At 41.0% G+C, this 23,335-nt stretch overlaps 1 protein-coding gene across 1 annotated transcript; it reads right to left on the bottom strand.

Annotated features, from left to right (window-relative positions):
• Window positions 1–239: 239 nt before the first annotated feature.
• LOC132774676 (cytosolic non-specific dipeptidase-like) lies at window positions 240–18,383 on the bottom strand. The gene is made up of 12 exons (XM_060774975.2): window positions 18,270–18,383; window positions 11,098–11,202; window positions 10,857–11,000; window positions 10,136–10,298; window positions 7,723–7,805; window positions 7,426–7,623; window positions 7,225–7,309; window positions 5,395–5,555; window positions 3,267–3,431; window positions 2,320–2,464; window positions 1,280–1,427; window positions 240–345 (listed from the first exon to the last, which is right to left on the bottom strand). The coding sequence occupies exons 1-12, from the start codon at window positions 18,270–18,272 to the stop codon at window positions 282–284; spliced, it is 1,464 nt and encodes a 487-aa protein (XP_060630958.2). The 5' UTR covers window positions 18,273–18,383; the 3' UTR covers window positions 240–281.
• Between the last annotated feature and the right edge of the window lie 4,952 nt (window positions 18,384–23,335).

The following is a 23,335-nucleotide window of genomic DNA, read 5'->3' as shown; positions in this document are numbered from 1 at the left end:
TTTCTTTATCTGTCAACAAATAATATAGGTATAAAGGAAATACATTGGTCCTTTTTCCCCAAACTTATTTTGTCAGAACATATGTGCTGACCAAGCCCAGACATTTATTGCAAATAGATCACAATGCTCAATTATCTTTATTTATTTAGATGTCCCAACATTATTTCAGTACTATCATTATAGTGTTTAATTTTTAAAAAGAAAAGAAACTTTAAAAAAGGACCTTTCAAAACAGTGGATACGTAAATATATTTCAGAGGATTTTATTCTATGTATTTTCACTAGAGGGAAGCAAGTTCTTGAATTAAGGCAGCATAGAGTTTAGTTCCTTCGATGAAATTGTATCTAAAATTAAGAAGAGAAATAAGGTGTAAATAACAGGCAAATGGAAAATGTGTTAATTTTGAAATAATGTTTGAAGTAATTTTTTCCAAATTACTGGTTGGGGAAAAAAGAATGATGAAAATATCAATAAGTAAACACAATTATCTGTGGACAATTTTCTTGGAAGTTTTGCTTCTACTTTTTGGCCAAAGCTTATAAATCAGGCATGGGCAAGCTTAGGCTCTCCGGGTGTTTTGGACTTCACTTCCCACAATTCCTAACAGCTGATATGCAGTTAGGCATTGTAGGAGTTGAAGTCCAAGGCACTTGGAGGGCCTAAGTTTGCCCATGCCTGTTATAGAAAGTAAAGTTTCACAGCAAAACCTCAATTTACTCTATAGGAATCATACTTTGATTTTTTTTAAAGTGTTTTCTATACTATTATCTGAACGCATCTCTTCCTACGAACCCTCCAGGAAGTTAAGATCATCTGAGGAGGCCCTGCTCTCGATCCAGTCTGCTTCGCAAACACGCTTGGCGGGGATGAGGGACAGGGCCTTCTCTGTGGTGGCCCCTTGGCTGTGGAACTCCCTGCCTAGGGATATTAGATCAGCCCCCTCCCTCCTGACTTTTCAGAAGAAAGTAAAAACCTGGCTCTTCGAGCAAGCCTTCGGAACCCCGGAATAGATAGTCAAGCTTGAGATGGAGAATGACCCAGGAACGGCCAAGACGATGAAACGGATGAGGATTGGAATGAGAGGATATAGCTCTTTTTAAATTGTTATTGTTTTTTTTTTTGGTCTAAATGCACTTAATTGTTTTTGCTGTTGTATTGTATTGATGCCGATATGTAGACCGCCCTGAGTTGCCTGCGGGCTGATATGGGCGGGATATAAGTGATGTAATAAATAATAAATATTATAAGAATAAATATTTCGATAAAGATTCAGAATACCTGTCCAGTTTTTCATTTTGCCCATGGTGAGCATCATCTGGTCCTCCTATTCCTAAAAACATGGTACTTTTCCCAGTTACTTCATAGAACTGTGGCCCAATTGGAATTGTTCCACCTTCTCGGAAGAAGTCAGCTTCACTGTTAAACACTAAAGGGAAAACATTAACATGAAAAGCAAATTAAATTCCCTAAGATAGATTCCCACTTCTTAACAGATACTATACTGCCAACAACTCTGTGATAAGAATTTTTGGAGGATTTAGAGCAGTGGTTCTCGACCTGTCGGTCCCCAGATGTTTTGGCCTTCAACTCCCAGAAATCCTAACAGCTGGTAAACTGGCTGGGATTTCTGGGAGTTGTACACCAAAACACCTGGGGACCCACAGGTTCAGAACCACTGATAGAGTAAAACAAAGAGGAACACACTTTGAAGAATGTGTGTTTTGAGGACTATAACATTGAAATATGAATGTGAAGTCTGCCGACTTTCTGATTTGGAGATGCAATTCTGTGCAAAGCTAACAAATTTCAAGAAACAATCTCAACTACATATTTGGTAGTAAAAATGATTTTGTCCTAATGTTGACCGTAGTATTTTCGAAGCCAAGAATAGGGAAAATGGCCTTCCTGATGATGTTGAACTGAAAATCATAAGAGTATAGCCAATGATAAGCAATGCCAGGAGTTACAAGTCAAGAACATTGAAAGTGCTCCACACTACTTCACAAATACTCTTCAACAATAATGCTCCTTCTAAATGTATAATACATTCATGTGCAGTTCTAACTTTTGTGGATTTGATTATTTAAGCAATGAATTTAAAAATCTAGGAATCTCATGGTCCTCCGGTGTGACTATGGCTAACTTTCTAAAGTCATGCTTTTAGAAACACCATGATTACCTTACTTTGTTCCATTTTCCTATTGCAACAAAAACTAGCAAGAGTTAGTTTATGCTACCAACTTAAAATAATAAAATTACACGAAAAGAAGTAATACTTATATGCAGTTCTGTAATTTTTCATAGTAAAATAAGCATACCTTTCTTAATTGCATTTTTCCCTGCTAAATACAGTGGTCCTTCTGTATCAGTGGAAACCCATGGCTTTGCTTTGATGACACATGTTATGTTAATCCGGTTAGGACTGTTTCGTTCTTCAAATTTCATATACAAGTATTCAATAACCTTAGGAAAATAAGAGTGAAAGTTTATTCCATTTTGTCCATAGTGAAAATTAAATATAATGCAACAGCACAATTACTTGTCTACCTATAAAAGTGAATTACTAGATAATAATCTGCCATTTCCCCATTTTTGTCATGTTCTACAGTTCTGATGTTGAACTTTTGGACATATTTTGGTCATAGTTTGTACTTTGAAGTTCTTAATAAAGGCTAATTTTTGTTCTCTTGTTTAATGTTATTTCGTTGAAGTTTCTGGATTTTTTCATAGAAAAACAAGTACAAAATCAATTTTGCAGAGAAGCTCACATATACTCTGCAACCAAGCAAGTGACAGTGAAATTCTACGAATTCATTCGTAAGTGAGTACCACTGGAAAACACCACAAGGGCCATCCAGTCCAGTAGCACTACACAATCAAAGCACTCCCAACAGATATGAGTATTTTTCATTGAAGTGAATGAGGCTTACATCTAAGCAACTACTTACAGGACTGCAATGAATTGGTCACGATTATGCATGCTTATTTGGCAGTAAAGCTTATTGAATCCGATCCATTGTCGTGTAGTGTTTAAAAGTTTCATTGTGATTAATAGGACTTCTTAGGTTGTCAAAAAGGCCCCTAACACATAAGAAATCCTGTTAATCACAATGAAACTTAACTTTCCATAAAGATAGATAACATCATACTATCAGTATATTAACTCAAGTTCCTAGATATGGTGCACGAATTAAAGGAAACCTAATTGATTAAAGTATTGGAGAATAAAGACACTGTTTACTTCAAAGAATCTCATTGTTCTTACTTGTTTTTCTACTACTGAGGGGTCCATTTTGGGAGCCAGACGTATGGAAAACTTCCCAATTACTTTTGCAGGGATTACAGTTTTAGTTCCTGATGCAGAGAAAGCTCCTTCAATTCCATGGATGGACAGAGATGGGTAGCATGTGTTCTGTATTAATACTTCTTCCTTTTAAAGGGGAATCGAGGCACACTTTTAAGGCAACACAGTCTACCTAGTCCTTCACATTTTCTCAGTAACAATTTCTACCAATTCTCCATAGTCAAAACATAAAGAAAACAGACTATTTCTCCTTCATAATTCTACATTAAAGAATACCCAATGAAACTGAGGTTCAGGGCTGACAAATATTTCACATAAGATAGAATTCATTATTACAAAATTAATAGGTTTCCTTGTATCTATAGATATTTTGATATACAAAGTTTTATAACAATAGTTACTGGCTTTTGTATTGTAGATAGGTCTTAATTTATAAACACACTGGATTAATATAAATATACCCACAAAACACTAGATTCATAAATATATTCATAGTAGCCAGTTGTGTCACAATCTGTTACATTGGTGGAGATCGTTAAGAGAATTGAGGTTGTTGATAGATCTTGTTTTGTCAAAAGCTTGCATGGTCGGAATCATTGGGTTGCTGTGAGTTTTCCAGGATGTATGGCCATGTTCCAGAAGCATTCTCTCCCGACTTTTCACCCACATCTATGGCAGGCATCCTCAGAGGTTGTGAGGTCTGCTGGAAACTAGGAAAATTGGGTTTATATATCTGTGGAATGTCCAGGGTGGGAGAAAAACTCTTGTCCGTTTGGGGTAGGTGTGAATGTTGCCATTGGCCACCTTGATTAGCATTTAATGGCCTAGCAGGTTCAAGGTCTGGTTCAAAAATTGGAATTCCAGGCAAGAAACAATCAGGGCCAGCTAATCACCTCCCAACAAAGGATTCCATCAGGTAGTAAGAAGCCAGACCTTTGAAACCGCTAGGCCATTAAATACTAATCAAGGTGGTCAATTGCAACATCCACCTACCTCAAAGAGACAAGATGTTTTCCCCCCACCATGGACATTCCACAGATATATAAACCCCATTTTCCTAATTTCCAACAGACCACGCAACCTCTGAGGATGCCTGCCATAGATACAGGCAAAACGTCTGGAAAGAATACATCTGGAATATGGTCATATATCCCGGAAAACTCACAACAACCCACTTCTTGTTGACTATTTTTGTGATGGCACCAAGGAGTCAGAAGGAAAAATCTGTCTCAGGTATGTGCTTTATTGACCATATTCCTGCCAGACATTTCCAGCTATAGGACTTCTGCACGGTCAGAAATCTCCATCTCACTTATCCTACAGTAAGTACCTCAGCTGTTAGAAGACTATGATATATGTTGTTTCAAATTTCAAAATAGAATAATAAAGAGATGTAAGGCTCAATAAGGCTTCATAATTTTATGCAGCACTTTGGAGGGTTGACAGCACTTCACATTCCCTTTGTTTTATTTCATACATTGACTTCATAAGGTGTGTCGGTAAGATTATCATGGGATTACATTTGGCAGTCAGGCTGGCCTAAAATCACCTAGAGAAATAAGGTAAATCATACCACAGTTGAGCTTTATCTTATGGCCTGTCGTTCAATTTCAAATTTAAAATGATGGCACCAGATCAAAGTCTTTAAATTCACCCAGATCTGCAAAACTTACACATTAAGATGATAAAAGTAGACAAGACTCCAAAAAAAGAAAAAAGGATGCATTAGCAGAGGTTAAATTGCTGTATCCTTTTTACTGACATCATCTGATATCCCCTTTTTTCTTACTTGGGTATCCATAGTGGAAGATAATGGAATAAAGACTTAGAGGCATGGCTTGCAAGCAGATAAGGGGCAAAGAGAGAGGTTGCAGAATGTCTTCATATGGATGAACCTTTTAAAGTTAGACATCTAGACCACCCTCTGCTTATATATGATTGCACATCTATGGGTTTCAGAGGCATATTGTACATGCAATTTGAATAGTTTCACCACTACTGCCACACTACTATGAAAGAAGAATCCTGAAACCAGTGATAGAAAATTCAATGTTAATATAATTCATTACAAAACCAATGTAAGACATACTTTAGTGTTATACTTAAATTTTTTTATTCCCAATTTGGCCTTTATCTCCTCGAGATTATATTCTGCTTTTTCAAAGTATTCCTTTTCTTTTTTCGAAATATTAGCAACAGCATCATAAATTCCAGGGACCAGAATTTTACCAGAAGAATCGGCAAGAGTGTCTGAAAACAAATGTATACGTTTGGAAAAGATGTATCCAACAGATATTGTCCAGATTACATAACCTTTCATCAATATTTAGTTTTTAAATATGATTAAAATTGTTTCCCAAATAGAGATTCCTTATTTTTAACTGAGGGAGAAGAAGTTTCAAAGCAGCACAGAAAAAAATATTTTCAACATATTGTGAATTTCCAGCAAGGATTTCCTATAACATTAAATTATTATAATCAGAGAAAAGTCTGCACTGAAATACTTTGGGTGTTTCACCAATTTGCTAAATATTTTTGCATTTTTAAAGTTCTACTTTGTGTATGTGAGCACACACCTTCAAGCCACCTGTGGCGTGTATGGCGTGTACACCTGGAATCCTGTGTCCAATTCTGGGCACTGCAATTTAAGGGAAATGTTGACAAGATGGAATGTGTCCAGAGGACAGCAACTAAAATGATCAAAGGTCTGGAGAACAACCCTTATGAGGAGCAGCTTAAAGAGCTGGGCATGTTTAGCCTGCAGAAGAGAAGGCTGAGAGAAGACATAATGAGAAGTCATAGGGAGGAGGGAACAAGCTTGTTTTCTGCTGCCCTGGAGACTAGGAACCAGAACAATGCTTCAGACTACAGGAAAGGAGATTCCACCTGAACATTAGGAAGAGCTGTTCAGCAGTGGAACTCTCTGCCCTGGAGTGTGGTGGAGGCTCCATCATTGGAGGTTTTAAAACAGAGGCTGGATGGCCATCTGTGGGGGGTGCTTTGAAGGCAAATTTCCTGCTTCTTGGCAGGGGGTTGGACTGGATGGCCCACAAAGTGTCTTCCAATTCTATGATTCTATGACCCCATAAATTTCATAGGGCTTTCTTAGACAAGTGACTCTACTTGTTCCATCCTCTGTAACATAGCCTACAGCAACTGGCATTTGTTGGTGGTCGCCTGTTCCAGTACTAGCCAGGGCTGTCTCTGCTTAACCTAGAAGTTAAATGGGATCTGGTGCCTTTGAGTGATTTAGGCTTGCTTTATATTACACGTCTTTTATTATATTGGACAGTGCACCCACTAAGAAATAGCTAATTGAGACATGAAATTCTGACTAGCCTGCAGGGAATGGATGCAGGGGAAAGGAAAGAAGAGAAATCAAATGGATCCTAGGAGTAGTTATAGACCAATATAGCCTGTAGGAGAAAGTAGATAGACCTAACATTGCAATGTAAATAGTCACATGCGATTGTGAATGGGTGCCACTGGACCATCAGGGAAAGTTTATGGCCATTCTAACTAATAGGAGTTATTTTTAATAATATAGAAGCATATAAGAATCTCTTATGTATATTCACCAGGAGCAAGATGAACGTGTGTATGTGAGTAATGTTACAGTGGCATGGCCTTACCATCTACAGATTGATGTAGATTACCATCTACATCAGATTGACTATAGAGAACCAATGTTTATAACAGGGCATACAGAAGGATTTGCACTGCCAGGCCTAAGACTCCTAAAAAGATCAGCTTCCCTGGTATCGGACCAGTGTTAATGTAGAGATGATATTGGCCTGGTATGATGGAATAATGGACTAATGCAGTAAACATTTCATACTGTATATCCATGTAGCAGTTTGGTTCTCATTTGTCAGAACCAGATCTGCCAATATGTAATTTAGTTGAATCCTCCACTTACTCAACAAAAATATTAAGTCACTGGTTGCTTCATGAACCACACCCCCAAAACTTCCGGAGTGCAAGTCCTGTTTGGCACATTCCACCTGTCAAAAAGAATGAAAGAGAAGAAAAAAGAGATTTTTTTCAACAAAAGCCATAATTATAAATAAATATTTGTGAAGTGTGTCCATAGATTAATATGCTGGTTCCCACTTCATACCTCAATAAAGAAATAGAGGTTGCCTCTCGTTCCATAGGTGATGCCAGGTTTCTTACTGAGCCATGAGGTATCGGTGATCACAATGTAATCAACATCTGAAAAAAAGGTACTATTTCTCTCTTGAACGAGTGTGAACAGCCCATTGGATCCTACTTCCTCCATACCTTCATAGACAAACTTCACATTCATAGGGAGGTCCTGGTAGAGAATATGGATAGAATTGTTGTGTTAGGGTGTTATTTTTCAGTTGCAGATTTCAACAATTGGAAGGATTCGTTTTTTTAAAAAGTTATATACATGTTTTTGAAGTGCTTCTATTGCATGGAGTACAGCCAAAACTTGTCCTTTGTCATCAGAAGTCCCACGTCCATGCATGCTGCCTTGAAAAGAAAAATGACATCATGAGAATAAAGCATGTAGCATCAATTCAGCATCTCTCAGGGTTTTCCTATTCTGCATTTTGAGGGACAGAAGGAAGAAAGCTGCAACCATCTCTGCAGGGGCGGCTCAACCCATTACGCAAAATAAGCATTTGCAGTATAGTTGATTTTGCCCAGGGGCACTCTGGAGGTGCTCTTGGGGGAAAATAGACCTTGACATATGCGAGTTGTAGTTACTGGGATGTATAGTTCACCTACAATCAAAGAGCATTCTGAACTCCACCAATGATGGAACTGAACCAAATATGGCACACACAACTCCCATGACGAACAGAAAATATATAGCAGTGATTGCTGTTTGCTTACCATCAAAAATTACCTAGGGCCACCTCTGCATCTCTACAGGGGACCACATATGTCCCCTGTAGTTGGTTTTGTACCATTGATCAGCTCCAGGCTCTACAGGCTCCCTTTCCTGGTTTCAAAAAGGATGAACTGCCTCTTTCAAAAGACTTCAGGAACAGCAATTTCCCATTTAAGAAGGTCCAAGGGCCTCCCTGCACTTTTTACCATATTGTAAAATCCCATGTGTAGTTTCTATGACAGTTTAGAGTAGAAGATAGGATTACCAAGACCTTGCCTTGGTATTCTAAACTGTTACAGACACTGCATACAGTTTCCCAAAGTTCAGGTTACCTCTAGTCTTGGACTGATAATTGCCACTATTCAAAATCCAATGTTACACAGTAAAACACTGGAAGGAACTTTTGTGACTTTCCTTCTCAAGACGTATCAACTCATATGTCCCCTCGTTTCCTTTAAAAAGAGTAGATTTCAGCTCCTGTGCAAAGGCATAAGGTGGAACTGGGGTTCTCATAACATTTAATTTGGCAGTTTTACGTATACCGTATGTTCACAGAACCTCCAGAATACAATCATATCTTAAGAATTAACCTTTAATTAATTAAAATGGAAGAAAAATAGATATGATTATCTGGGTTACTGTTTGATTTCTGTTGTAACAAGCAACAGTAAATTGCAACATCACGGAGAAGTGCTTCCCTGGGAAACAGCTGGAGGATATAGGAAAGGGGAAATTATATTTGCTTATATTAGATGTTATCCAAACATGAGATTTGATTTTAAAAAAACAAACATTCTAATCACATTATTCATTCCTTCTAAATTTATACCACCAATCCCTTTTAAATATTAGACTCAACCAGATAGCTCCGTTGCCTTTACACGTTCCAAAGTGTTTTTATCCAACCTCCCTGGGATTTCCCAACTCCGTTCCTGTTTCCCAAAGGCTGCCTGGGACCTATTCTCTCTCTAGAACCCACCACTATGGCATTATAAAAATGCAAAACGTACTGACTGTATAATGCATAAATAATGTGTTCTCTCCCTATTTTGACGCATCATCTGATAACCAAATTACAGTAGGAATGGGCAATGTAAACCATGAGCGGCCTTAAGTCCCACAGGGAGAAAGGCAGGATAATAACATCATCATCGTCAACAACAACAACAACCTCCAATGCCTTTTCGTACCTCTACTGCCTCTCATTTCCCATCACACACACCGTGCTGGGAAAAATGTAGGAAACAAGTAGATTTCAGGTCTCCTTGAAATCTCTAAAAGTGTTTTTAGAGAAAGCTTGGAAAACTTGGAGATTCCTACAAGACTATATACCCCCGACATGAAAATAAAATCTAATATTCAAATTTGGTCCCTTACCAAAACTGAGCATCCTTAATTTGAATCTCCCATGCCTTTTCTCAGCCTATTAATTCTTGGTCTCGCATCCCCATGCCAGTTTCATAGTAATTGAGATATTATGAATTGCCTGTCATAAATCTCCACACTAATTGTGCTGAAGAGCCCTTGTATTGAATATTGTAGAAATGAGTGAATAGGGACATATGTACATTGACATATAAACCACATGTGCATGCACACTAATTTGTGCATGCACAATGATACACGACACAGTCCCGTTTTCATTGAATACTTCAATTCCACATTCAACCAGAATACCCAGCACCTTCCAAAGCAGAATGTGCAGGTGCATGAGTGAACAGGATCCTGATCTTTATCTTACACATTACAATGAAGACATTATGATCCTATTGTGTCAAACTGAATGCCCATCATCCTGATTAGGCATCCTAACTCCACAGCTAATAGTCAGATTTCTCTGCAGCCCACAAGCAAAGCCTAAAGGCAAGAGATCTCATCAACTGTTTCCATCCGACAATGTGTACAATTTGTATCCAGTGGCATATTGGTTCTGTCATATCACAATTTAATTAAAATAAATAATTACCATTCTTTTCTTCCAAAGTATACGGCTGTGTTAACCATCCATCTTCGTATGAGGCTGGTTGCACATCCAGATGTCCATAGAAACAAACGGTAGGCTTTTTAGGGTCTGTTATAATTTCTGCCAGAATTACAGGTGGCAAAGGAATTTCATTTCCATTTTGCAACTACAACAGATAAGATGCATTGTTTATCCCAGGGACTGCCAAGGGTTTACAAATAATATCATGATTATGATATGAGAAATTTTTTATGGTGATGATAATGAAATGGAGTTTCCTGACTCTTATGGGTGATTGTCTAAGGAGATCTTTTAAATAGTCAAACTTCACAGTGACTGTTGGTTGCACAAAATGCACACACATCAGTCATAGAGTGAAGGGACACTTGCCAGTCCACAATTCCAACATGGAAGTCAATCTGGATACTGGTCTTTGAAACCCTTGGGTTGGGCTTTAGCACAGCAGGTTAACCACCAGCTGCAAAAATAAATAAACACAACTCAATGAGGTAGGGTTTCACTAGTTAAAATTAAGTGTTTTATTAATAAGTGATGAATATAGCAATGATCAAAATCTCTGACCAAAACTGAGTTTATGTACGTATATTATTTCAATAAAGGTGTAGGAATTATCATGTGTAGACTGAAATGTCTGAGAATTAACGAAATCTCTTTGGTGACATACAGATAGATTTCATGCTGAATCCCTATGAAAATGGCTGACCTTTTGATTCCCCAGTTCGACCAGTTCAACGGTGGCACCTAACTGTGTTAACTGTTCAGCAGTTAAATTCATCATTTTTACCACCTCACATCTCTTTTCGGGGTTGCTGGAGTCACTTTCAATAGACACCCAGTCTTTAAGTCTCTGTGGAAAGAAAAAGTTGTGAATGAAAACCTGCACTTGGGGCTCGTTTCCTTCATTGTATTTTTTTTAGCTTATCTCAAAAGCAACACAAAAGTACCTGTACATATGTATTTTGATGTTCCTCAATGTAGCCAAATACGTTAGAGTCTGATGGTGCTCCAGCAATATTTTTTGTGAAAAAAAGAAGAAATAGCAGGATAATCTGTAAAAGATATTATTATTATTATTGTTGTCATTGTTGCCACCACCATTTTTTACATCATTTTAATATGTTTCACAAAAACAATATTCTAAATAATGATCTGTTCCTATTATTCAGGTCAAAAGAAATGAAATAAACATAAGGAGAGAATTTTTCCTGTTTGTTACAATTTCCAGTAACCTTTGTCCTGATCTTGTTTCATTTTGGGCTTTCTCAAGTAACTAAACATCCAAGAGAATCAATCCAAATAAATCAAAGCATCCGCATGCAAAATGACTGTGTTGTTGATAATAAGAAATTATCCAAGGTTATGATTCTCATTGTATTCAAAATCTGATCCATTATGTTAAAGGTTTCTCTTCTAGATGTCCTATAGCTGCTATTTTCTATGCAGCTTTTACAAAGACCGATTATTGCAAAATTAGTAAGATTGGGGCTGGATCCACATTGCCAAATAATGCAGTTTCAGAATGCAGTTTAACTGCATTGAACTGGATTATGTGAGTCTACACTGCCGTATAATCTAGTTAAATGCAACTAAACTGCACCATATGACAATGTAGATCCAGCCCAGGTTGACCTAAGAAATTTTTGCTACCTACAGTGGGAGGAAAGTGACACTCATATACCAGAAATGAACCAAGCTGGCAACTGATGTTAACTGGGGACACGGGGAAGCAGTAAGCTCAGCTAGGGAGCAAAGGGGAATTGATGCAATAAACACAGCTCTCTTTTGAAACACCCTAATGTCAGTCTTTCACTAAAGGTGTGTGTATGCTCAAGCATATGTTGCAATGCAAAAGCAGTTTTGCCTATATGCGTTATGTGAGCATGGCCTGCTGAACAACGTGGACAAGGATGATTACCTCTCTTCCTCCCTTCTCAATCAGAGCCTTTTCATTTGCAAAATATGGAGAGAAGGCAATCAACCCAAACCAGAACCAATCAATCAAAGCCTTGAGCTTGCAAACCTGAGCAGAACTGTATGAAGATGACTTGGAGGTCACTCATTCATAGGGCTAATATTATTATTATTATTATTAACTTTATTTGTACCCCGCTAGCATCTCCCGAAGGACTCGATGCGGCTTACACGGGCCGAAGCCTCGAAACACAATACAATAAAACATAACATAACAATAAACAAAGCAAATCAAAACAGTTAAGCAAAATAACCACAATAACAATACATCAAGACACTATTAAAACTGGTTCGGCCAGCGCAATGGGGTACAGGGTTAAAAGTGCTGAGATGGCAGGAGGAACGTGGGATTAAAAATGTGGTGTGCAGCAGCATTGGTTGTACTAAAGTGCATCTAGGACTTGGGATGGGGATTCCTAATCTGCGAAGGCACATCGGAACAGCCAAGTTTTTAGGTTCCTTCTGAAAACTGCTAGAGTAGGGGCCTGACGAAGCTCTCTCGGAAGGGCATTCCAAAGTCGGGGGGCCGCCACAGAGAAGGCCCTGTCCCGCGTCCCCACCAAGCGCGCTTGGGACGTAGGTGGGATCACGAGCAGGGCCTCCCCAGATGACCGGAGCGAGCGTGTGGGTTCGTAGATGGAGATGCGGTCACGCAGGTAGGGTGGTCCCAAACCGTTCAGGGCTTTGTAGGTGAGCACCTGCACCTTGAATTGGGCTCGGAAAATAAATGGCAGCCAGTGGAGCTCCTTGAACAAGAGGGTTGACCTCTCTTGATAATGAGCTCCAGTTAGCATCCTGGCTGCTGCCCGCTGGACCAATTGTAGTTTCCGAGCCGTCTTCAAGGGCAGCCCCACGTAGAGCGCATTGCAGTAATCCATTCTAGAGGTGACCAAGGCATGGACCACCCCGGCCAGATCCGCCTTCACGAGGTACGGTCGCAGTTGGCGCACAAGTCTCAGTTGTGCAAAGGCCCTCCCGGATACCGCCGACACCTGAGCCTCAAGTGTAAGCGAAGAATCCAGGAGAACACCCAAACTGCGGACCTGTGGCTTCAGGGGGAGTGTAACCCCGTCCAACACAGGTTGCCACCCTATACCCCGATCCGGTTTACGATCGACCAGGAGGACCTCTGTCTTGTCGGGATTGATCTTCAGCTTGTTCTTCCTCATCCAGATCGACACAGCGGCCAGGCACTCGTCCAGCACCCGAGGAGCCTCCTTGGAATTAGGTGGAAAGGAGTAGTAGAGTTGCGCGTCATCCGCATAAAGATGGCACCCAACTCCAAAACTCCGGATGACCTCTCCCAGCGGTTTCATGTAGATGTTAAAGAGCATGGGCGACAAGATGGAGCCTTGCGGGACCCCACAGGTCAAAGGCCAGGGGTCCGAGCAGGCGTCTCCCAGCTTCACCATCTGGGTGCGTCCCACCAGGAAGGACCGGAGCCACGACAGAACCGTGCCCCCAAGGCCCATCCCAGAGAGACGACCCAGAAGGATACCATGATCGATGGTATCGAAAGCCGCTGAGATGTCCAGGAGAACCAGCAGGGTCACACTCCCCCTGTCCAGCTCTCTGCGGAGGTCATCCACCAAGGCGACCAAGGCTGTCTCGGTGCCGTGACCAGGCCTGAAACCAGACTGTGCCTGATCTAGGTAGTTGGTATCGTCCAGGAAGCCCTGGAGCTGCGAGGCGACCACCCGCTCCAGCACCTTACCCAAGAAAGGGAGGTTGGAGACTGGCCTGTAGTTATTCAGCACCGTGGAGTCAAGGGAGGCTTTTTTGAGGAGTGGACGAACCACTGCCTGTTTCAAACCAGATGGAAAAATCCCTTGCTCCAACGATGCATTGACAATCAATACAAACCAGTCAACCAACCCCTCCCTGGCTGATTTGATGAGCCAAGATGGGCATGGGTCTAGAGGTGAGGTGGTCGCCCTCACAGCCCCAAGAACCCCCTCTACGGTTTCAGGAAGAACAAGCCTAAAAGAATCCCACAAAATTGGACAAGCAGGTGCCTCCGTCACCTCTTCAGGCACTGCGATGGAATTGGAGTCAAGCTCAAGGCGTATCTGAGCGACTTTACCTGCAAAATGGTGTGCGAAATCGCAACACCGAGCTGCTGGGTCATCAGTGACCTCCTCCACCACAGGTGGGTGGAGGAGTTCCCCCACGACCCGAAACAGCTCCGACGATCTATTTGCTGCAGACGCTATCCGGGTGGTCGTGAATGATTTCCTGGCCTCCCGTATAGCCACGGAGTATGCCTTAAGAGAGGCTTTAGCCCGTGCTCGATCAGACACGACCCGAGATTTCCTCCATTTGCGCTCTAGCCCCCTTCTCGCATGCTTCATCACAGTCAGCTCCCCGGTGAACCAGGGAGATGGCCTGTCACGGCGCAACGAGATGGGGCGTTCGGGTGCGATCGCATCTAACGCCCTGGACATCTCCCCATTATAGAGAGTCACCCAGACGTCGATGGAATCGCCAGGCTCCAAGGCAGGAAGAACCCTAAGATTCCTCAGGAATCCATCCGGATCCATCAGTCTCCTAGGGCGGACCATTTTAATCTGTCCTCCACCCCTGCGGAGGTTAAGAGTCGCAGCAAGTCTAAAACTGATCAGATAATGATCAGACCATGACACCGGAAGGATGTTTTGCTCTTCCACTCTAATCATTTCATTGTCCGCCACGAAAACCAGGTCAAGAGTATGTCCAGCTTGATGAGTGGGACCAGATATTATTTGTGACAGTCCTATGGTCGTCATGGTGGCCATAAAGTCCTGAGCTGCACCAGATAGGGTGGTCTCGGCGTGGATGTTAAAGTCTCCCAGCACCACCAGGCGCTGGGAGACCAAGGCCGAATTAGAGACCACCTCCGCTAGCTCAGACAGGGAAACTACTGGGTCGCGGGGTGGGCGGTACACCAGCAGGAACCCCACACTGTCACGGCTCCCCACTTTCAGTCAAGGCCCCCATATGAGTCAAAGGCCCCCATCTATGCTGCCATATAATACAATTTGAAACTATTTTATTGTTAGTTTGTGTGTGTGTGTGTGTGTGTGTGTGGAACAACTTGAGAAACTGCAAGTTTTTCTGGTGTGAGAGAATTGGCTGTCTCCAGGGATGTTGCCCAGGGGACACCCGCATTTTTAATGTTTTATCATCCTTGTGGGAGGCTTCTCTCATGTCCCCACATGGGGAGCTGGAGCTGACAGAGGGAGCTCATCTGCGCTCTCCCCAAATTCAAACCTCCGACATGTCGGTCTTCAGTCTTGCCAGCACAAAGGTTAAACGTATTGCGCCACCGAGGGCTCCTATTTTATCGTTAGGGAACCGCATTTACACTGCACTATAATGCTGTGTAGGGGACACATTATCATGAGGCATCCAAATGAATCAACCTGGACATCCAGGTTTATTGCAGTTTGAAAAAACACCTGCAAAGATCCAGATCTTTTAGTCCTGATCTTTGCGAATGTAGGGTGAGTGTGGAAGCTGTTCGTGGGATCACCATCCCCCCATTTTTGCTGTTAAATATTTAAAAATAGCCTCTTTATCGGTTGAAAGATTTCCTTTGTTCTGTGGCACCTAAATTACACGTTGAACTTCCAAGGTGTGATTTCCCCCTTGAAAGCCCCATGTCATCATTTACAGGGGCCACTGATACCTGTGAATGTGTCTTCATTGACCATTTAATGCAGTTTCAAACTGCATGGGACCAAGGTTGATATGATGGCAGTTAACAACAAGCAATTTAGACAAGCCACATTTCCCTAATCCATCACCCCCTCAACACACACACACACACATACACACATCTTCAAAATGGGAGCTTTTTTTTCCATGTCAGGAGTAACTTGAGAAATTGCAAGTCACTTCTGGTGTGAGAGAACTGGCCGTCTGCAAGGATGTTGCCCAAGGGACATTCAGATGTTTTACCATCCTGTGGGGGCTTCTCTCATGTCCTAGCATGAGGAGCTGGTGCTAACAGAAGGAGCTCAACCTGCTCTCCTCGGATTCAAACCGCTGACCTATTGGTCAGCAGTTCTGCCGGTGCAAGAGTTTAACCCATTGTGCCACTGGGAGCTAATAGTGTTGATCTTCAAATCTATTTGGAGACTTACAACTAGATATTGCATCTGATCACACAGGTCAGTTGTTATGGGTCATTCTGTTTGAAAACCACCTCCTGAGCATTTGGACACAGAAAGGGAATACAGACTTTCTCGCCATCTTTGCATTTGCATATGCATGAAAATGATTCCCATGTTTGTTTTTTTGCATTTGAAATAAAACAATACAATTTTTACATCAACCTGTTTGCTCTCCCTCTTCTTCTTCTTTTTTAAACTAGTGGGGAAGCCATATAAAGATGTCAAAATCTCCACTGCTATTCCCCACTCATATCAGGAAGGTGAACAGACACCATACTACTAAAACCATTTTTTCATGCATTTCACATGAAATAGAATTTGCCTGGTTCTTCTTTAGTATATTGCTGTTCAAAGTTCTGTATACTTTTATTTACTCTTTAAGCTTTTCCTGAGCCCTAAGGTTTCTCTGGGCATTAATTGTTAATAGGATTACACGGGAGTTGAGCTATTGGTCTACTCCCTGCTCACATCAGGCTTACTTCTCTAAGCAACACTAAACGTTTTGATTGAGTCCTATTCCCTGCGTGGCCTTGAGGAAGCCACCTTCTCTCAGCTTCAGAGAGTGGCAAAGGCAGAACCTTCAATAGGTTTGTCTTAGGTCACTAAAAGTCAGAAATCGAAGCACACTACTACAATAAATAACCAAGTGAGGCATAGATGACTGGTCAACATTTTTCAGACTAATCTGTAGCCTAAGCCTTATATTCATTCTCTTTGGCCCCTTTCACACAGCTGTATAAAATTCACATCGAAATGGATTATGTGGCAGTGTGGACTCAGATAACCCAGTTCAAAGTAGATATTGTGGATTATCTGCCTTGATATTCTGGGTTTTATGGCTGTGTGGAAGGGCCCTATAATGGCAGAATATGGCAGCTGGACTGTTTTTATTCTTATCATGGCTTATCTTTCCTTACTATCTCTGCCTTAATAATCTCCTTTGGGTTAAACTATACAGAGCATTCAGAGCCTCCAGTGGCACAATTGGTTAAAGCGCTGAGCTGCTGAACTTGCAGACTGAAAGGTTAGCGATTCGAATCCAGGGAGCGACTGAGCTCTCGCTGTTAGCCCTGGCTTCTGCCAACCTAGCAGTTTGAAAACATGCAAATGTGAGTAGATCAATAGGTACCGCTCCAGTGGCAAGGTAACGATGCTCCATGTAGTCATTCTGGCCACATGACTTTGGAGGTGTCTATGGACAATACTGGTTCTTTGGCTTAGAAATTGAGATGAGCACCACCCCCAGAGTTGGACATGATTAGACTTAATGTCAAGGGGAAACCTTTGCCTTTGCCTTATACAAAGCATCCATGCTCCCTTTTTGTTATGGATCTGTATAGCTTCGTAATTAGTTACATACCAGTAAGTGTTGAGGGTTCCAAACTAGTACTTTCATTGCTCATTAAGAAGTCAGGAAAAACCCTTTTTTCCTCCATTTCCCCCCTCCTAAACACACACACATACACAAAGGACCAGACATACCCAAGTTTAACCCCTTCACCATGGGCTATGGTGAGACATGCCTTGATTGCATCCCATTTGGATTACTATAGCACACTGCACATGGAGTTGCCTTTGGAAACTGTTCAGAAACTTCTTTGGGCCCAAAAATCTATGACAGACTGTTCACTAGGCCTGGTTACAGGGTTCATGTGACTCGTCTGTTGAAACAGCTTCTCCAAGTCCTGGTCCATTTCCATGCAGAATTCACACTGCAGATTTTGACCTTTGAAGTCCTCTACAACTCGGGTCCAGATTACATGAAAAACTCTATCACCTTAAACAAGTCACCTCAACTTTTAAAATCTGCAAAGGGTCCTACTACATTTGCAGAATGCTCTATTCTCCAGGCAGCTCAGAAAAGGTGGTACCTTACAGAGTTGTGTTACAGTTAAATATATTATGCAGACCAATGCATACTATGTCATTTCTCTTGTTCCACAGCTATCTTCAGCAGAGAGAAATAAGAAAAGAAAAAGATAATACTTCACCATGATGGTAGAATCAAGCAGTAGTTTGCATTTGCAAGATGAATCAGCAAGGAAAGTTGGGAATGAGCTCTGTAGAAAATTTCAGAAGGTTTTGCCTTATCAGCTACCGGGCACTCTTTCTATCTCAGATTCCACTGTTTATTTAGCCTATCCAAACAGTTTGTTAATTTTTTAACTGGCTGGGCTTTTTTAAAACTATCTAAATTTAAAACGGGAAAACTGTTTGTGCTATCATCTTTGTATGTTGCTTGGCTAACTATCGGTTTGGGTTGTGTTTTTTTACCCCCACCCCGATCAACTAATTAGTGAAGTCCTGTGGGATTATATTGCGTATTACTTTGTGCAGTACGGAAAGTTCCAGTCACTCACCTTCATAAGAAATGAGAGAGAGTCTTATGTTCTTATGGCCCCTGGCCAGGTAAGCTGCGTCATTCTGAAAGTTGTTGTCCAACAAGAATGTTTTCTAAGAGCTTTTCTAAAAATGAACTACAAATGTCTGTAAACAGAAATATTTTTTCTCCAAGAAATCTTCCTCCCCCCAATTTTTTTCCCCCTTTCACTGCTATGGATTAGCTGTATGCCCTTCTTTATAATGTTATGGACACATCTACAACAATCCATTATTCCTCAAGGGGGTGAACCAGCTCTGTGGTGGGTAAGTGACACACGGAGCTGATTCACCTTGTACCATGTTAACAAACTTCTAGGTTGCTCCAAATTCTCCCCAAGAATCTTTGGACTTCTATAAGCAGTTGGGTGGGTTCCGAGATGGAACCTGCCGTAACTGTTTACACAGCCATCCTGTATTCCCTAGGTTCGGGTGGTCTCGGGACATGGGATGGCACACACTGCCCTACTGTTATTTTTGACTGTGGGTGCAACATGGCTAGTGTTCCTCACTTGTCGTCTGGAGAAATGCTAGCTGGAGAAACAAAGCAATTGGAGGAAAGGGTAAAAGGGGGGGGGTCCCTCCCCTCCCCCTCCCCACCCCATGTTGCTCTAATGTCCTCATCATGGTCAATCCAAGCAACAAATGAGGGGCAATTGCTACGTTGCATCCATTGGCTGCTGTGACAACAAGAACTGGAGGCAGACAGTAATGGTGCCGAACTGGGTTCAGCACCACCAGATGGCCAGGATTCCCTAGGGAGGTTTGAACGCTCCTGCTGTCCTTTCATTGGCAGGCAAATATCTTTGGCGCAGGCAGGCTTTTAGAATCAAAAGCTTTCTTAAAACGTGCTTTAAGTGCTGCATTGTTTTAAAACAGTATTGCCTAACTTAAAAAAAAAATCTTTATCTTAGAGTGTATGTTTTGAATAAGGCTATCGGTCCAATTTTCCTTTAATGCATGTCTTTAATTCTTGTTTTTTTAATATGTAGGCCACATGGAGTCCCAATTTTGAGGGAAATGCAGGCAATAAAAAGATTTGGTTTTTTTTGTCGTGTCAGGAGTGACTACTGTTGTGAGAGAATTGGCCGTCTGCAAGAACGTTGCCCAGGGGACGCCCGGATGATTTGATGTTTTTATCATCTTTGTGGGAGGCTTCTCTCATGTCCCCGCATGAGGAGCTGGAGCTGATAGAGGGAACTCATCCTTCTCTCCCTGGATTCGAAGCTGCGACCTGTCGATCTTCAGTCCTGCCGGCACAGGGGTTTAACCCACTGCGCCACCAGGGGCTCCAATAAAAAGATGATAATAGTGGTGGTGGTGGTGATAGCAGCAGCAGCAGTAGAGGTAATAATAATAATGATACTAATAATGATTATAATAATGAGAGGTAGGATGATAAAAACAACAACAACAACAACAACAACAACAGGGGACTTGGGATTTAAACCAAGCAAAGATGGGTACCTTTGTTCATTATTAATAGTGACAAAATATATATTTCCTTGATAGTAGGGGTGTGCAATTGGGTTAAACCCGTGCAGTTTTTAGTGTCCAGATTTTTGTGGTCACCCCAATCTGTTTTTCAGGACTCTCCCAAATTTGGCTGGGGGAGAATTTGTTTTTCTGTTTGGCAGCTGAAAGATCTGGGAAGATCCGGCCAATTGGCGGCAATGGGAAACTTACAAAGCTCACCTTTCTGTCATTTTTAGGGCATCAGTCTTAAGAAACCCTTGTTTCTGGGATTGTTTCTTTTCATATCCTTCAATAAGACCTGGGTTTAAGGCATCAGACTTAAGAAACCACTGTCTCTGGCATCCTTTCCTCTAATCTCCTTCAGCTAGCTCTGGGTTAAGGCATGAGGCTTATGAAACCACTGTTTATGGCGTCCTTTCCTGTAATCTCCAGTTAGCCCTGGATTGAGGCATGAGGCTTAAGAAACCACTGTTTCTGGCATCCCTTCTTTTAGTCTTCTTCAGCTAGATCTGGGTTAAGGCATCAGGCTTAAGAAACCACGTTTTCTGGGATCTTTTCCTCTAATATCCTTTAACAAGACCTGGGGAGGAATTGAATTCTCCCTGTGGGGACTCAAGGGAATCAGGATATCCCCTCCCTCCAGTAAACTACCCCAACAAACATACACCCCAATGCCCTCTCACAGCCCATAAATGAAATTTCCAAAAGGAAAAGCTTGGAATTGAGTCCAAAAGCAAGCTCCAAAGAGCAGTGAATGCACTGAGCCGAGACACGGAGCACGTGAGTGGCTTTCTTCTGACTGGCTCAGGCAGGCAGCAGGGCTCACAGCCTCACAGGGAAACCCATGTGTACGGCTGCCTCCCTCTCTGCACTCCACCTGCACTCCACATGTAACCGAAAGAAACCAAAGGCAGTCGTTTTTGGTCTGTTGTGGCCAAAAAAAATATGGCGGCAGTGTCCGTGCCATTACGGCTGGCCAAAAGAGCCAAAACAGCAGGATCCCATTTTGAAAAACGGATCTGTGCACAGTCCTACTTGATAGTTAGCACAATCACATTTGACTGAGCCAACAATATTGAATGGAGAAAGCACTTCACATTCACTACTACACAAAATCTATGTTGTAAACACAAACTGATAAGACTTTGAAAAAGTCAAGGAGTTGTGCTAAAATCACAAAAATGTGTGAAGTGTGATTGCACAAGACTGTTTCATTTTAATGAGATTTAAAATCTAATTGCACTGTCAATGAGTGTTTTTAGTCTCAATATGATAATCAAATTCCAATTATGAATATGGTAAAGAAAACAGTTCTTTCCCTGCTATACTCATCAGAAATAGCCACGAGCAAGTTCTCACATATTAATGTCTTACAATTATTTTGTTTTTTAGTTCTAGTGGTTTTCTAGTATAATTAGCGACAGAGCAGTTGATTCTGATGAAACGCTGCAAGCAATTAATGCTTCACAAAGGCTTGAACCCATAAAGACGGATGCATCAAGGAGCATTTTAACAGTTTTAAATTACTTATTGACAAAAGCATATTCACAAAACTAGGAAGGAAATGGCTGTCGTCAAAAGAGAAGAGCAGCAACGATTTATGTTCAAAGAGATTAAAGAGAAAACATCTGGAAAGAGATAACATATGCCATGATCAACAAGCCCATGTCTTTATGGGAAACAAAACTCAAACCATTTGCTTGTAAATACAGTGGAGTGCACAAAGAAATAAATTGTACAAAGAAACTATGTGCTATACAATATGACCCCAATATCTTTGGGGAATATCTTTCTGGACTTACAGTGGAAATGTGAAACCACAGATAATAATGAAACCTACTGAAATGAATGACTTCCAATGGAAGCATACCATGAAATTGCATTTATAGTATTTATTTATTATTTATTTATTTTACACATTTCTAACCCTCCCTTCTCAACCCCCCAGGGCAGCTTACACCAGCAACAATTTGATGCCACAAGATAATACAAATATAAACAAATATAACAACAGTTTATTTAGCATTTCTAGCTACACTGTGCTCTGATCTCTACCCTCACTACTCTCTGGTCAACTTCTGGTGGAAGCATACTGTAGAAATACACTGGAGGACCTAGAAACATGTTTTTCAGACTAGTTAGTGAAACTATGGATATGAGAGTTGTACTGAATCTGTTTTTCATATTTTTCTCCTTGTATGATTGAGAATTTTTTTTTCTGTAGCCACATATTTCACCTGAGAAATCTTCTTGTCCTAGAGATTTTTCTGATCCCTGTGAGGACCTCAGTTTGCCATACCATTGTCACCCCATGTGGTAATGCTCTGTTGGTTACCTAAAGGGCTGCCAACACAGACACCAATCAATGTGCTTGGCTTGATCAATAGCCATCTCGGCTAGCAACCCCAAATGGTCTCTGTGTGTGTATAAACAAAATACTTTATTTAACAGAAGAGCATAGTGAAACTGTTCACAATTACTGACTGAAATACAAATGGATACATTATGCTATTTTATCTTAGTTTATTTTTATTCTTATGTGCTTAATCTTTTATTTTATGTGCTTATCACATTGAGATACCTGTTTATATTAGTATGCATCCCATATTTTTAAGGACTTAATGCATACTGTATTCAGAAGGGATGCATACTAACCCCATCACATCCAATTTTTACATTTATAAAATATTGCTCTCATATTCATCACATCATGAATGAATAGCTTCTCCCAATCTACTCGAACGCCTCTCTACATCACCTTTTTCTTCTTCTAATATTGCACAGTTATATAGCTTGTATTTAGCTGACTGAATGCATGAAGATTTTCCAGTCCCGCATAAAAACAGCATTGCAGCAACATATAATATTGTAATAAATCAGAAAACATGATTAGAATCCTATGTGCAATTACTCCATTTGTGCAACATTTTGCAGACGGATTCCAATGGGTTACTGATAGAATGAGGCAAACGTCATGTGATAGGAAGCATTAGGAATCATGTTCAGAGTCTCAGAAATGGAGTATATCCTAATGTGATAAGATCTCGAATTAATCTTCCTCAAACAGATTCTATTCTCTCCTCTAATCAATTGATCCCCGACTTCTTCTGACAGCTCTAAATAATCTCTATGTATCCAACTAATTGCTATCTCCTGGCATGAATAGCCTTTTAAAAAATCCCAAATACTCAGCCAGTTACCT

The sequence above is a fragment of the Anolis sagrei genome, chromosome 4 (assembly GCF_037176765.1).
Source record: "Anolis sagrei isolate rAnoSag1 chromosome 4, rAnoSag1.mat, whole genome shotgun sequence".
Taxonomy (NCBI): domain Eukaryota; kingdom Metazoa; phylum Chordata; class Lepidosauria; order Squamata; family Dactyloidae; genus Anolis; species Anolis sagrei.
Note: the sequence above shows the minus strand (reverse complement) of the source record. Positions and strands in the feature narration are given on the sequence as shown.